This window comes from Cervus canadensis, chromosome 2 (genome assembly GCF_019320065.1).
Source record: "Cervus canadensis isolate Bull #8, Minnesota chromosome 2, ASM1932006v1, whole genome shotgun sequence".
NCBI classification, from domain to species: domain Eukaryota; kingdom Metazoa; phylum Chordata; class Mammalia; order Artiodactyla; family Cervidae; genus Cervus; species Cervus canadensis.
Window position 1 is genome coordinate 56585053 of NC_057387.1, and position 16784 is coordinate 56601836.

The 16784-nt window shown below is 41.3% G+C and overlaps 2 protein-coding genes across 3 annotated transcripts in view; both read right to left on the reverse strand.

Moving 5' to 3' along the window:
- Positions 1-4678: 4678 nt before the first annotated feature.
- Positions 4679-16784, reverse strand: part of SAMD13 (sterile alpha motif domain containing 13) — a 50781-nt gene continuing 38675 nt past the window's right edge. For both annotated transcript variants that reach the window (XM_043460847.1, XM_043460845.1), the window contains one exon: positions 4679-5836. In XM_043460847.1, coding sequence (XP_043316782.1) covers positions 5693-5836 — 144 coding nt within the window. In that variant the 3' untranslated portion in view covers positions 4679-5692. The remainder of the gene's footprint in view (positions 5837-16784) is intronic.
- On the reverse strand, positions 10397-11689 carry LOC122436771 (dnaJ homolog subfamily B member 6-like). Its single transcript, XM_043460840.1, has one exon. The coding sequence runs from the start codon at positions 11145-11147 to the stop codon at positions 10503-10505; it is 645 nt and encodes a 214-aa protein (XP_043316775.1). The 5' UTR covers positions 11148-11689; the 3' UTR covers positions 10397-10502.

Below are 16784 nucleotides of genomic sequence, written 5' to 3' on the forward strand. Positions count from 1 at the left end.
CCTGAGTCTTTTATGTCTAGTGCATTAGTAGGTGGGCTCTTTACCACTAGCGCCACCTGGGAAGCCTAATATTTTGGATATACTAAATATATTCTGTTTCCTTCCACTTTCAAAAATGTGACTACTAGAAAACTTTAAACTACATATGTGGCTCACATTTATATTTGGATAGCACTGCTTTGCTCTGTCTTTGTATTTGCACCCGAAGAAAAGATGGGACACCTGAGGCTAAGAGGAGTCATTCAACTTGCCCAAGTTCCCAGGTCAAGTCAATGGCAGCGCTGGATTCAAGCTCAGAAACACCTCGAGCAGCCCCAGGGCTTCCACCACGACACCACAGTGCTTCTCAACTGGTGTCACTGGGTTCTGGCACAGGAGAGAGGGTACTGTCCCAGACATTCGCTTTTACAGGCAGGAACTGCTGGCTGCTTGAAGAGTTTTACTGAGTTTTCCTCAAAATACATTTATAATCTGATAAATTTCACAGTCTTATTTCAAATTTTTTTATTTTCCAGTATATAAAAACGGAGTAAAATTCACTGAAAAAGTGACTGAAACACAATTTACTGAATGATTCTGCTGTCTTTAATTCAGAAAGAAGACAGTTAATTTGACAACTTGATCATAAATATGCTCCACACATGAGAAGGCTGGAGACCCCTGTGGCAGATCTTTTCCGTGACATTTATGGAAGCTTAAGGTCTCTAAGCTCTGTGACCCAAGGTGCCCTGTGGATTGGTGCCTAGGTGATAGCATGTGCTGAATATGGCACATGTGCCCTTATCTTGGCTGTCTGCAGATCTGGCTGCCCAGGACATGGCCCAACAAGTTCAGTATTATTTACATCTTTTCTCACTGACCTCTTGCCCACCTCTACTATGATAAAAGTGGTAGGCCTTCCCATGTACTTATTCTATGGAGGAGGGACATATATTTTATTTGGAGATTGCCAGGCATTCCAAGCTTCTTTGATTTCTCCCTAAAGACAACTGTAGATGGGAACACCAGCCCAACTACGGTAAAGAGACATCAACCTAGCTACCTACTGTGGGGACCCAAAGACTGCCCTTGCTCTGCTCAGAGGGCTTCCATTATTCTGCCTCCGTTTTAGAACAGACACAACTATTTTTTTGAGGTTCACAAAGACACGGCAGCCACAGTCACCAAATGAGCCTGGATGTGATCATTTTAATCTCTTTCTCTCTTTATAGAACTGCCACTACTGGCCAGGAATGATACACAAAATACTTAATTGCCTACAGAACTACAGCATGAAGCTAACAAGCTGCTCATTAATGTACCCATTGAGTTCTCTCTCCTTCCTGTAGATTCTGTTCCTGGTTTAGAAGCAGAATTAACAAATTTTTTTTCTGAGAGGCATATCAGTCTTATAGCAGTCAGCTCTTTGAACATTTAACTTCATCTTCCAAATCATTACAGAAAACACTTAATGGCTCTGCGCCCAGACCTGACCCCTGCAGATCCCATTTGTAATGACCGTCAAAGACAGATGGATCACCATAAGCAAGTACTTTTTTCATTCTGCTTCTAAATATGAGAGTGGTTGGGCAACTCAGGGTCATTAGACTTTTCCAAATTAAATTCCTTCAAAGATATATTTCACTAGTGCAGTGGAAGAGCAGTATGCCCCTGATGGTGTATGCTAGGCTCAGAGGGACAAAATTCATGCTTACATGGGATATTTGTCAAGGACAAAATGAAGAGACTGCTGCCAATTGGTTTCTTTTTCATTGTCATCCTGTCCACTAAGCATCAAAAAATGATGCTTAAACCTGCTTCACATTGTAATATGCTGGCTTGTTTTCTTTTAAACTAAATCTACATGCAGTTTCTAGTTCCTGAGTTAACTTACTCTAAGCAGGCTCTCTCTATGTGTTCTTTGCTTTAGATCAAGTTCTAAACAGTTAATGTAAAAGTGTGCAGCTGTTGGTTGCAAGATATTAGGGAATCAAAGAACTTGTAATAAATTGGAGTTTTCAGCCTCACCTATAAGAACATAGGGGAACTTCCCTGGTGGCTCAGACGGTAAAGCGTCTACCTGCAATGCGGGATCTTGCCTGGAAAATCCCATGGATGGAGGAGCCTGGTAGGCTACTGTCCATGGGGTCGCAAAGAGTTGGACACGACTGAGCGACTTCACTCCACATAAGAACATAAATGTGGTTGTAAAAATATACACATACTGCAATAGCCAAAGGAAAACACATCGGCTTAGACTCTACTGAAAAGCAACCAGTTTGTGACCTTGTCTTTAAATCAATTCATTAAATTTCCTTCATAGAGTCTGAATCCAAGGTTCAAATGTGGGGAGGGGAGGTGGAGTGGCAATTACTTTTTAAAATCTCCCATGATTCTTATATCTTGTCTGTCCCTCTGATTGAGAATTCAACATTAAACAGTTCTCACACAAAATGTATTGACATCAAGGCACACTCATTCCCACTTATGCTCGTGAAGTGCTTCCTTACATAGCATGTGTATTTGCTGCTAGTTGCAGACCCAGATCACATTAATAGAAATCCAGTGTGATCTGAAAAGGAATCAGACATCTCTGGTTTTACAGCTGTCTGGAGACAAAGGCTGTCTACCTGCTGAATTTCAAGTACTTCCAGACTGTGTCTATGGCCTATTTTGGTCACACCGTTTTTTCCCTAGATGGGGGGTGGGGGTGGGGGAAGGAGGAGGGATGAAAGCACCTAACAGTGCTAAGGCTCTCAGGCCTGCCTGTCATAGGCCTTTATTCTGGGTATAAGAAAGGCAGACTATCTTTAATTTGCTAATTTTGCCTGAAAGCTATCAACAGAGACTGAGAAATAATTTTATTTTTTCCAGTTTGCTTTTCAATTAAGATATTTTTCTTCTTCTTATTATTTTTTTCCCTGACAAGCATTTATAGAGTAGTCAGGTCTAAAGCTTAGTTGAGTTAGGTTGGGGGTAGTGAACAAGGTTTCCAATAGCTGTGAAAGGGGACTGTGATAAAAATACCCAGAGACTGAAGGAAGTGTGAGTCCAAGTTCAAACCTAGAGAAAAATACAATATATAGAAAACACATAGAGAGAAACACACACTTTCAGTGTCATTTGTTCCCAGTGTTCAATGGCTTGCTGACAGTGGTAACAGAAAGTTGTCCCCTAATATCCCTTTCCCCTTGTCTACAGAATAATGGGACTTTTAATTGGGCCCATTGGCTCTAAGAAAAAGAGATATTTCAAGCCTTGGTTGTAGCTTAGGTATGACTGAATTTTGGACAGAAAAATATGAGGAAGTAATACTACTAAATTTCTTAGAAGTGTTCTTAAAGGAAGGATGTATGTTCCTTTTTTTTTCTCCCCACTAGTTGGAATTCAAGTGGTGATGGTGACAACTGAAGCAGCCATCTTGGGCTGTAAAATGATTCTGGGAATGAATAGCTGTGTTAATGAGCAAAAAGAGAGACTTATGTCCCTAACAATCATGGAGGACCTTACCACCCTTAGTCCCTCTATCTGGACATTCACATAAAGAGAAGCAAGCTTCTGTTTTGTTTACATGAATTAGAAGAAGGGTGGGATTGAGGGAGGCAATATTTTTTATCATTCACAGTAAAATCCTTTCTAAACTAATACAGAAGGAATTAGATAGATGCACAGAAGAGGGCTTGGATATCCTCATGCTATCCTTTTGAAGTAGAGAGAGTTTAAGCACAATCACTATTTCACTTGTGGAAAACTCCTTCAGAGAGGTTAAGTTCTTCCTTCCATCTTACTTCTATTTGATTTCCTGTAACTTCTTTCCAATGCAGGTTTCTAGCAGGTGTAGTCCTCATTTTTGAACACTATCACACTTCACAGTACCTAACTATATTTTGCCTTTTGGTAGACTGTGGTAGACTTTTCACAGACTGTAGACTGTGAGAACTTCAGGATGGAGAATGTCTCTTTCCTAAACACTTTTCCCACTTATGCAAAACAAAGCATTACATTTCATGGAATTCACTAGATGTCCAGTGGTTAGGACTCTGAGCTTTCATTTCCAAGGGCCCAGGTTTAAGTCCTGGCTGGGGAACAAAGATTTTACAAGCCAAGCCACATGGTGCAGCCATGAAAAAAACAAAAACAACATGCCATAAACTCTATAATTGAATTAATTTGGAAAACAATTTTGAACCTCACTCATTTAGACATTCTCTTCTTTAGAGAAAACATCTCCATAGGAGATTGAATTATAACACTTTCTGAAATAAGGACTCTTTAACTTGAGGAGGGGGAAGAGGGAATTTTGGGGAGTTCATCAACTCTGCAATGTTTTGTATATGGGAATATGAGCTTTCATCTGGAGGGAAGGTCCAAAGTTTTCATCAGAATTTCAAAAAATTCATGATACCCCTTCCCCCACTGGCTTATAGCAAAAAAAGAAGAAAACAGACAAACATTGGCTAAAATGATACCCTAAATGATAATAAAGTTAGTTGTAGGATACAGGTAAGGAATAGGCTGACTTAGACAATTCAGTTTATAAAGAAGATAAATCTACATATAGATCTATATGTTTTCTCTATATATAACTAATTTTTTTAAAGCAGGCTTAACTTTCTCTCCATGGTTTCAAGGAGTGAACTTGAAGCCCAACCAAAGAGGCACCAAACTGAAAAGACATAAAATAAATACACTGGGAATAAACTTAAGCAATGCTTTATTGTGACCACAAAGCACCAGTTCAATATGGCATTGACACACAGAGACTGAACAAATGTCTCTTTGAACAGAGATGTAGCAAGCCCACTTTTTCAAGTTCTTAAAAACAAGTACTCAAATCAGAAATCAAACAAAGCATCGGAGCAATTAAAAAAATATTACACCATCATGAAGGAATATATATATAGAAAAATATTCTGTACTGGTAACAAGGCTTTTTGATCTATAACTCTTGGCAAATTTCTTCAGGAACGATTATAAATACAAACCATAATGTGAAAAAAAAGTCTTCTTCAGAAATCAAGAACCAATTTAAAAGCAGATCTATGCAGAAAATACCATTAACCCCAATGAAAGCTAACTGAAGATAGATGGATATCCCCAAAACACAACAGAGTTTCTCTTTCCAGAGCTACAGTTCTGCTCCTAAAGGGGCCATGATGTACATCCATTTCCAACATGGCAGCATATCCCAGTGAAACCTTAATAAGGTCAAGTGGAGGACCCTCTATAAAAAAGGGTGTTGGCAATTCCATCCAAATAACACAAGCTCTAAGGAGCAGAGGACTTCAAGGGAGGTGCAATCCCTTTCTCTTTTATCCCCCTCCCCAAGTTTTCTTGCTTTTGATCTTCCCTGTTACAGTCAGTTACACCTGTAACTGGAAGATGCTCATTCCATTCAGTTCTTTTTTCAAGGAATTTGGGAAAGTAATCTATGAAGAAAACCCTCCTTGTGGGGAAGGGTATCTAATCTCATCAAAGACCACTCTATTTGACTAGGTCAACAAGGTAAACCATCCTGTTCGCGTGTCCTCACTCCTCCTGGCTGAGTTCAGGTTAGCTGATGGATTGCCTAGTCTATCCCATAGGATAACGTTTCATTTGATTGAAATTCTTTACATATACACATGTATGTATTCTGTTTACAAAGTTTCATCACATGAAACCAAATTCTGTCATTATGTATTTTTTGAGGTCCAAGACCCCAATTTGACTACTAGGAAGAGTTGTGCTTTAAATGCTTTGTCTGCAGAGGTTTTACATGATACTCGTAGATTTTCAGAGCAGGCCCCAGTTTTAACTGAAGTCCTGTCAACACATCATTTCTTGTCATCAGTAGCAGGGATTTTCCGTCAATTTCCTATAATGGAAGCAGAAGGTAAAGCCAACATGTAAGTCGAAAAGTTCAAGGATAATGAAGAAAAACGGAAGGTCAAAGGAAGACGTTTTTGTCTCCACACTAAAAACATTACTATTTTTTTTTAAAACTAGTGCCCCAAATGTAATCTTCTATTTTTATCTTCCATCTTCACCATTTATTTTGGAGCTAAATATAATCTATAGCTGATCTTGTTTTCAAGATCACATCACACATGTCACATCTTAAAAAAATGACAGCAAGCCTGGAGTATGTACCCTGAAGGACCAAAGACGAAGCTTCTGAAAGGAAGAATGATACTTTGCATTTATAAAATATTATTGAAGTTTAAGAAGAATTTTTGTCTATTTAATTCCAAAAATCACTCCATAAATTAGGACAGGCGGGAATTATCAACTTAATTTTATAGGCAAACCAAGGATAAAGGCAAAAAGTTAGCTTGCCCAGAAGTTACGAAAGAATGGCACAGAATTTGAATTCCCATCTGCCTACAGCCAAAGCCCATGTTCTTTTCATAACTCACTTCTGTTTCTCTTGACACTTAGAAGTAAATATGTGTTGTCTAGATGGACCAATGGGGACCAGAGGCAGGTTTTCTGAAACCTTTTCAATCAGAACAGTGGGCATTGGAAAAACGACTCTCCGAGAACTTCTTTCCTGCCCTTTAAAAGGAGAAACATCCTGCTTCAATCCGAATATCAATTCTCATGCTACCTGCTTCGTCTTAGTGGCGCCTCAAGAATCCAGATAAGGCAGCGAGGGGCAGGGCTGTGCCCACCGGAAATTCCCTTCCGGATTCTCCTTACAGTCCACGGACCCCCTCCTCTCACGTACCCAACCCCGCGGACTTCTACTATGGAGACTACAAAACTGAAATGATGTAAAAGCAAGCTTCTGGTGAAAGAGATGAGGACCCCAAATATAGAAAGTAGTTTGAAACCTTTGGAAAAGAAGCACTGAGAAGAGTGCTGAATACAACCTTATCTTTGTCATTGTGAGGCGACGCTAAGCTGCTGCTAAGTCACTTCAGTCGTGTCCGACTCTGTGTGACCCCAAAGATGGCAGCCCACCAGGCTCCTCTGTCCCTGGGATTCTCCAGGCAAGAACACTGGAGTGGGTTGCCATTTCCTTCTCCAATGCATGAAAGTGAAAAGTGAAAGTGAAGTCGCTCAGTCGTGTCCAACTCTTAGCGACCCCATGGACTGCAGCCCACCAGGCTCCTCCATCCATGGGATTTTCCAGGCGAGAGTACTGGAGTGGGGTGCCATTGCCTTCTCCGACGCTAAGCTAGTTCTAAGGAAACCTGGGTTCATGGCTGGACCAGCTGCGCATGCTCAGTAAACTCCACACAGCTATACGTGATTTTACCCGCCCCCCTCCCCACCACCAATGGGCAGACAAGGAGACACCGTGTGCACCTGCAGCTATGTAAAATTGTGACTCCCTCCCACACTGTCCCCAGGAGGGCCATTCCTCCAAAGCCTCTCATGTATATTGCCAGGCTGTGAGGAAGATGTGCTCTGAATGTGTGACTGTGTGGGAGAAACAGCATTGAAGAAACACCCACTTTGTGACCTTAGGCAAGTCTTTTCCTCTGCTATCTCCTCAGCCGATAATATGGAATATTGAGTTTTGAGAGGATTTCATGAGATACCATTCTTGCAAGTGCTCCCTGAGCTAGGAGTTACATCATCACTGGTCAGTATTCCTGGACAGATCAGGGCCCTCATTTTACAATTATTTAAGGACATAGGAACTGACTTTCCAATCTTAATTATTTTCTGTTTAGGCAGCTAGCAATCCCAAAGACTGTCCATCAGCAAAACCTACAAGCCTGAGAGTTGGTAAATGACCCCTGACCCCTGGAAACTGCAGCAGCAGCAGCTCTGGGCATTGTGAGGTCACAGGAATCTGAACCACAGGTTACAGCAAAGCTCATGCTCTACCTCATGCCCTGAGATGAGTAGGGATTTGCTGGGGATGCTTCACACAACAGCAAAGCCTTCCCTGCTCTCCATTTTTCCTTTACTGCTGTTTGCTTATACTTAACTTACCACAAGGCAATGGCACCCCACTCTAGTACTCTTGCCTGGAAAATCCCATGGATGGAGTAGCCTGGTGGGCTGCAGTCCACGGGGTCACTAAGAGTCGGACACGACTGAGCAACTTCACTTTCACTTTTCACTTTCATGCATTGGAGAAGGAAATGGCAACCCACTCCAGAGTTCTTTCCTGGAGAATCCCAGGGACGGGGGAGCCTGGTGGGCTGCCGTCTATGGGGTCGCACAGAGTCGGACACGACTGAAGCGACTTAGCAGCAGCAGCAGCAACTTACCACATATTTTAAACAGGCACCAGGAAGAGATGACACTGCTTTCATTTCTATACAAGAAAACTTCCTTGACTAACTGAAAATGAAATTTTTTATATCTTTGTTGGCAAAAAGTCCTTCTACAACTCAGCATTTCTGTCAAAAGCCAAGTACGTCTGTGAAAAATGCTGAAATTTGGATTTTATTTAAGACAAAATGGAAAATTATGTTTCACGCTCCAATTTGATTTTCCTTTGTTTGGTAGCCACACTGCAGTTCACCTCGGATGAGGGTTTGTAAAAGACGACTCCATCTGGAATTTCTCATTTAAAAATTTTTGAAATGAACAGAATTCATATGTATAACAAAACTTAAACCAAAACTATTGCAGCTCAACTGAAAGGGAGTGGAGACGGCATAATGGAAATGGGATCTTTCAGGTCAAACAAACTGCAGTCTGAACTCTGTCTCCACAACTTATTGTGTGGCTCTGGGTAAGGGACTTAACTTCCCGGAGCCTCAGTTTCCAAGCTTGTAAAATGGAAATAAACCCCTGAAGGATTTGGGAGGTTAAAAAATGATTCATGTAAGGCACCTAGCACAGTGTCTGACATACAGGATGTTCTCAATGATTACTAAGTGGAAAAGTATAAGTTTTGAAAGAAATGGGATGTGTTCCCATTCCAAACCCACCTTCTCCTTCCTTTCTGGAAGTGTTCTCCCTGCCCGAAAGCTACCCTTTGCCAATGGGATGCAGGCATATTCTTGTTCAAGTTCAGAAAATCCACTGAGATTAAAAAAGTTAAAAGACTACATAAAAATGTGTCTTATAAAAATCACAAACATAGGAAAGTTCCCTATTTTAGATTAGATTAAGAAAGCTAATTCATTTGTTATATAACTTCTATAAAAGCTTGCAAGGCAAATGAAGCCCAAATTTTGCCAGTCAGCACAGTATACTAGAATGACATGAGACTGGAAATCAGAAGACGGAGGTTTCTAATGCAGACTCCATCAGTAACTTTCCACAAGGAAATGCTCCTCTGGAGTGTAGTGGTATATAAATGAAGGAGTTGGAGTGTGACCAGATCCAGTTAGACAAACAAAAACATCCCATGATTTTGTCTTAATCCAAAACAAAAATATAATTCACACCTTGGGATTTTGTTTTTGTTTCTGTGTTAAGTGGTAATCATTTGTTAGTTTCAGTGAAACTTTTTACATTGCTTCCGTTTTCTTGTTAGAATAACCAAGTGCCTGCTGGGAAATAAGACTCAAAATACTTGTCTACTTAAGTTCCTGAAATACCCATGCATGGAAGTAAGATTTAGAGATGACAGGTGTAAATTTCCAATGAGGGCAAGAACCTAGATCTAAAAATAAATGAGTAGAATCCATAGATGTTACAGCTCAGTAGATAAGCCTGTATTTTAGAGTAAGCCACTATCTTATTGCTGATTAGGTGGGGCCTGGGGCAGGTTACTTAATCTCTCTAAGCCTCATTTCCTTATTTGTATGATGGGGGAAAGCAGTACTCTACTGCTGAAAAGATTATTGAGATCACACATGTGAAGTGGAATTCCTGACTTCTACTGAGCATTAGATAAAATGCTGGCTATTTTTAAAAACATATTTAAGCAGTCTTTACCCATTTACTTTTCACTGTAACAACATTAATCTATATATAGGTGACTCTTTCAACTAAGCCTAATTGTGATATAGTCCACTGGAAATGTATGGAGAGAAAGGAGATGAGGTCAGAAGAGAAGAGGGCCATCAAGACAGAGGCAATGGCTAACAGGAAGGTAGGGTAGAATAAAAAGTCAGAAAGAGAAGTCGGGGGATTTGTGATGGTAGGACTCTGTACACCTCTCAGAAGGCCATATTTGTGGAGGTCTCTACTGTCCCAGATAGAGTACAGGGGGAAAGAGTTTTAGTTTAGAAGCAGAAGACTTGGGCTGGAAGCAAACTGTGGCTTCCTAGTTCCTCCTTGTGGAGCATTTGGCCCATCAGTCCTTTCTTCTGTGAAATGAGAAATCTAGACCAATTAGACCCTGCCCTGCAATGCAGGAGACCCTAGTTAGATTCATAGGTCAGGAAGATCTGCTGGAGAAGGGAAAGGCTACTCACTCCAGTATTCTGGCCTGGAGAATTCCATGGAGTATAGCCTATGGGGTCTCAAAAAGTCAGACACAACTGAGTGACTTTCACTCACTCACTCAGACCCTGTCCATTCCATTTCAACACATTCTCAGATTCCAGTTCTGTCTGGGATCAGCACCAGACACACCAGCCTCACAGCAAAGTCTCCCTATCAAAGAACACGGCAGCAACTCCTTACCCATGGCGTGGAGGAATCTGATGAAATAGGTGGTCTTTTCCCATTTTGGTCTTCTGGCTCACATTTTCTAGAACTTTCTTTATAACTACTTTCTTGCCATTCACTACCTGGCTATAAGTGGTGACCAGTTTGAAGTTTCCCATTCCACTGCTTATGAAGGGTACAAATGTCTTGGAGGAAGGGGAATTCGGCCCAGAGCCCAGGGATACAAAAGTAGAAAATCCTGTGTCCAGGATGGGGGTCACATCAAAGAAGGAGGAGCGGAATCTCCTGGCCCCTCCCACACTGTCAGTGGGAAAACAGTTTCCTGAGAAGAAGTCTTGATCTTCAAAGATGCTTTGAAAGTCACAGCGTGGCCTTGCAAAGCGCAGCTCCTTCTTCAAATAATCCTTGTCCCTGCCATCTCTTCTGTTTTCCCTTTTGATGCAGTGCCTTCTGGTGTTGTCATAGTTGTCCCGTTTCTCGGCATCTGACAAGACCGCATAGGCCTCTGCTATTTGTTTGAACTTCTCCTCAGCTGCCTCCCGGTTTTCTGAGTTCTTGTCTGGGTGGACCCGAAGAGCTAACTGGTGATAGGCCTTCTTAATATCAGAGGAGGAAGCATTGTGAGGCACGCCTAGGACTTTGTAGTAATTCACCATGTTTCTTTAAAGGACTCTTCCTCACCAAGACAGAGTTTATTGTCTGAAGAATTTCCATATAACTTCAGAAAGGAAGATGGTGAGCTATGGAAGTCTACACTAAGGCCTTTTGAGTCTTATTACATGGTTCTTGGAACAAGAACCTTCTTGAGGAAGAATTCCTCTTTGGGGCTGATATCCTCTACACTGTCCCCACTGCCGCCCTGCTGTCTGCAGCCCAGCATGGGTGGAGTTGATTATGACTCAACACTATCAGCCAGTGACTATCAGCTGATGCTGTGCTTGTCTTGCAATCCTATTGGTGGAAAATTGGGGGTGGACAGTATACATATTGGAGGGACTTCATCTAGTTAAAAAACACTGAGCAGCTTGTTAACAGAAAATGTGTGGCTCACAAAGAAATCTATCTCATTCATTAAAGTAACAGTCAGAAGCTGTTACTTTAACAAATGAGGTGTTGCATTTATATTATTTATGTGCTGTGCTTAGTCACTCAGTCATGTCCGACTATTTGTGACTATGTGGACTGTAGCCTGCCAGACTTCTCTGTCCAAGGGAATTCTCCAGGCAAGAATATTGGAGTGGTTTGCCATGCCCTTCTCCAGGGAATCTTCCCAACCCAGGGATTGAACCCAGGTCTTCCACATCACAGGCAGATTCTTTACCACCTGAGCCACCAGGGAAGCCCAAGAATACTGGAGTGGGTAGCCTGTCCCTTCTCTAGGTGATCTTTCTGACCCAGGAACCGAACCGGGGTCTCCTGAATGGAAGGAGGATTCTTTACCAGCTGAGCTACTAGGGAAGCCCTGTATCATTTATATCAAACACAAAATCGATGTTGGCTCATTCTGCAGGCTAATGCCTTCAGTAATGTAATGGATATTTCCTTGTGGATATCTGCTTCTGGTATAAAGCGGGTGATAAAGGGGCTCTATTACACAAAAAAATCATGTACACGTTTCTGATGAAGGAAAGGAACGAAACTCATGTCATCAAATGAGGAAACTAGGTTACAGAGATTTCTGGCCAGATAAGAAAGAACAGATTGAAGGAACAGCATTAGAAGTGAAGCCTTCCACGTACAGTCAGATATGGCTTCTTCACTTCAGCTGTTCTCTTAAAGTTAGCCTCTCTGGGCTTAAAAGATAGAACTGAGTATCAGTGTTGCAACAGCCAATGCTTTAAAGAATGGCTTTAAAGCTCAAGTGTAGCAAGGCTGATCTTTTCCCCAGGGCACACAACTACACATTTTCCAGACTTTCTTGCAGTTGGGTGTGGCCGTGTGACCACATTCTGGCCAATGACAAGTGAAAGGATGACCTCTCTTCAGCATGACCCATAGAACCACCCACGTGTGCTCCTTCTTGCTCTTTATCCTTACACCAACTGTATGTCAGTTCCCAGGTGATCTTGAAAGCGTCCAGCTGAAGATGACAGAGCTCCCATCAGCCTAGGACCTTGAATTACAGTGAAGCAGAACACCCCCAACCAATCTCCTTAGACTATTTATAAAGTAAAAACCTTCTATTGTAGTTAAGCTATTATACCCATTTTCATGATGTCTGCTCTTAGTACACCAACCATTTCGATCACTTTACCTACTCCTATGTCATCAGCCAGAAGAGACCCACCTCTGTAACACTCAAAGTCCAATATCCTAATCTATCTCTCACTACTCCCTCCCATTAAATCCACTTTTTCATCTCAGTTTCTCTTTCTCCAGGGTAATGTGTCACCTGCTGACTCCTCTTTTGTATCAAGTCTGCACCCTTTGGGTGGGCCTGGGAACCATTCTTTTTACATGCTCTCTCGAATCACCCTCTTTAGTTGAGTCCTCCGCTGTGCCCATGCCATGAACACTCCATCAGGAACAGTTTAGCAATCAATCCAGGTTCTCTGATTCCTATACCTGGTGCAGTGGGGATGAGGGTGGGGGTGGGAATCAAGAAACCATGAAGATGAACACTAAACATGTGCAGTATACCAGTCTTGACTGGGTCAGGAGAATATATCAACAGTTCTTGTATTTACCCTTGCTCAGCTCCCTTTCCTTTTCCTCTTGGTGGCCATTCTTAACTTCACTACTCTCTCCTCTAGCTCCTTTTTAAACCTCTACCCATCCTACCCACTCTAAGCAGAGGAGCTTGCCTCTTGGTTAGCAAAAAAAAACCAGAAACTGTCAGGAACTCCCTGAATGTCCCCGAGGGAAAGGAACATCTCAGCTGTTTCTGCACACATGCTTTCCTTGCTCCCAGAGCACAGGAAGGACAGAGGAAGATGTACCAGGCTTGATCAGAATTAATCCCTTTATGTTCTTTTTTAAAATATAATAGTTGAATATTTTATCAACCAAGTTGAATCGTCATGTATATAACTTGACATTACATTCTATTGTGGTAAAATATGAAAGAAAGTGAAAGTGTTAGTCACTCAGTTGTGTCCGACTCTTTGTGACCCCATGGACTGTAGCCCACCAGGCTCCTTTGCCCGTGGAATTCTCCCGGCAAGAATACTGGAGTGGGTCGCTATTCCCTTCTTCAGGGGATCTTCCCAACCCAGGGATCAAACCTGAGTTTCCTGCATTGCAGGCAGATTACCTGTCTGAGCCACGGGGGAAGCCCAGTAAAATATATATAACACAAAAGAGACAATTTTAACTATTTTTAGGTGTACAATTTAGTGGTGGCATTAGTTATATTCACAATGTTATGCAATGATTGCCACTAATTTTTAAACTCCTCCATCACCAAAGAGAAACCCTATGAATCAGTAACCCCTTCCTTCCCTACTAGCCCTTGATAATCCCTAACCTGCTTGTGTGTCTATGAATTTGCCTATTTAAGATATCTCATATAAATGGAATCATACAATATTTGACTGGCCTATTTCACTGAGCATCATATTTTCAAAGTTCATTAACCTTGCAACTTGTATCAGAATTTCATTCTTTCTTATGAATGAATAACATTCCTTTGTATGTTCCATGATGGTGGTAGTTTAGTTGCTGAGTCATGTCTGACTCTTTTGCTGCCCCATGGACTGTAGCCTGTCAGGTTCCTCTGTTGATGGGATTTCCTAGGCAAGAATACTGGGGGGAGTGGAGGTTGCCATTTCCTGTTCCAGGGGAACTTCCCAACCCGGGGATCCAACCCATGTCTCCTGCACTGCTTTACTGCTAAAACCACCAGGGAAGCCTTGTATGTTCTAGACCACATTTTATTTATCCATTCATCTGTGCATGGACACTTGGGTTATTTCTACCTTTTGGTTATTGTGAGTAACGCTGCAATGAACATTTTTGTACAATTATCTATTTGAGTCCCTCTTTTCAGTTCTTTTGTGTGGAATTGCTGGGTCATATGGTGATTTCTTTTTCTTCAAGGCTTTCTTGATAGCTCAGTGGTAAAGAATCCACCTACAATGCAGGAGACATGGGTTCAATCCCTGGGTCAGCAAGATCCCATGGAAGAGGAAATGGCAATCCACTGCAGTATTCTTGCCTGGAAATAATCCCATGGACAGAGAAGCCAGGCGGGCTGCAGTTCACAAGGTCACAAAGAGTTGGACAGGACTAGGTACATGGTGATTATATGCCTAACCTTTTGAAGAACTGCCAGAACTGTTTTCTGTAGCAGCTGCACCTTTTTACATTCCCACCAGTGATGCAGGAGGGTTCAAATTTCTCCATTTCCTTGTCCCTCCACCCTCTGATCTCACCCCTTTCCTTATCCTCAGGGATTTTGCTTCCTTGAACTGTTCTAAAGTTCAATCTATTTTTAACTATCCAATTTTTTTGGCTACTTCACTGCATCTAAATAAGTATTCTCTCTTAGAAAAGAGCCCTCATGTCTATACAACCCTCCCACTGCTGCTTCTCCCTCCACTTGCCTCCCATTCACTCCTCTACTTGGAGGAAAGTGTCCTCCATCTCCCAGGCCTCCCCTCAGCTCCAGTGAAACCCTACTGTCATCAGCTGACCTGCTGGGTCAATCTCTAGATCCATCCATTTATTCCTCTTAAAACTGACCTCTCGAATGGATAAGGAAGATGTGGTACATATACACAATGGACTATTACTCAGCCATAAAAAGGAAAGAAATAATGCCATTGGCAGCACCATGGATGGACCTTGAGATTGTCCTACTGAGAGAAGAAGTCAGACAGAGAAGGAGAAATATATGATATCCTTTATATGTGGAATATAAAAAGAAATAATATATATGACCCATACAAAACAGAAAGAAACTCACAGACTTAGAGATGAACTTATGATTGCCCAGAGGGAAGGCTAAGAAGAAGGGATAGTTAGGGTGTTTGGGATGGATGTATACACTGCTATACCAACAAGGACCTAACTGTGTAGCATATAGAACTCTGCTTAATGTAATGTGGCAGCTTGGATGGGAGGGGAGTTTGGGGAGAATGAGTACATGCATATGTATGGTTGAGCCCCTCTGCTATTCACCTGAAACTGTCACAACATTCATTGTTAATCAGCTCTACCCCAATATAAAATAAAAAGTTAAAAAATAAATAAATAACTGACCTCTCATAGATGTTCTGGACGATTTTGCAACTAACCAATCTAGAAATCTAGCAGTCATCACCCAACCCTCTTCCCTGTCCCATCTTGAGTAGTGAGCTCAATCCTGGTGCTAAGGCAGAGAACTGAGACAGGACAAATCTTCACCCTCCATTGCCATTGATCCACTAAATTCTTTCGACCATCTTCCCTAGACTTCCTAATGTTTCTTCCTTTCCATCCCCAGTGGAACAATTACAGCTTTCCTGTGTTTTGTCTCCTTTTTTCCAATGTTGACAATAGACTGGTCTTTGAAAAACACAAATTTCATCATGGTACTCCCCACTCAATACCCTCCAGTGGTTCCTATTCCCTCTCAGGCAAACAGACTCTGGACCCCTATTTATCTTTCAGTTTTATCCTCAGGGATTCCCTGCTCCACATGTCTTACTTTAAGGTACTAGGAGTTTTCAAGATAAATTATATTTTTTCATGTCCCCATACCATTGTATCTAATCCCCCTTCTGCCTAGAATCTTCTGTGCCTCCTTCAAATGATTCTTATACCTACAAGGCTTTCGGGTGGCCTTATTAAAGTAAAATAATACTTGTAATAATGACCATTATTTTACTTTAATAGTTTTATATTTATTTTCATAAGTTTTAGAAAAAGCTATAACTACTATAGAAACAACTGAACACATGAATAAGCCAAAGAAGCACCATGTACCTGGCTATCTTATAACTTCTCATTTCAAACAAATGATGTAAAAATCATTTGGGGTTTTGGTTTATAGAAATCTATTCTATTTCATTCAATCAAAAAATTCAGAAGTTTCTTATCAGTTTTGCTTTCCATTCTCTTGGATGTTTTCTTATTGCTAACATTACCCATTTGTTTTTTTAACTCTTTCTTTTCAAAATTTTTGTGGGCTTAAAGGACATATGAGCAGAGTTTGAGTTGCCATTTCCCCTGTTCATTATGCTACAAAATAGTCTAAGCATTTCAGAAGCCTTCAACTGTTGAGAAATATCATGTGTCAAAGCACCTTGAATACTTCTAGGTATTATAATATGCTGACAAGGTAATAAAAGTTATTTCCATTTTGTGGGATT

Excerpts from the sequence above, each read along its gene's own strand:
- LOC122436771 (XM_043460840.1), bottom strand. The coding sequence starts at position 11,147 with ATGGTGAATTACTACAAAGTCCTAGGCGTGCCTCACAATGCTTCCTCC.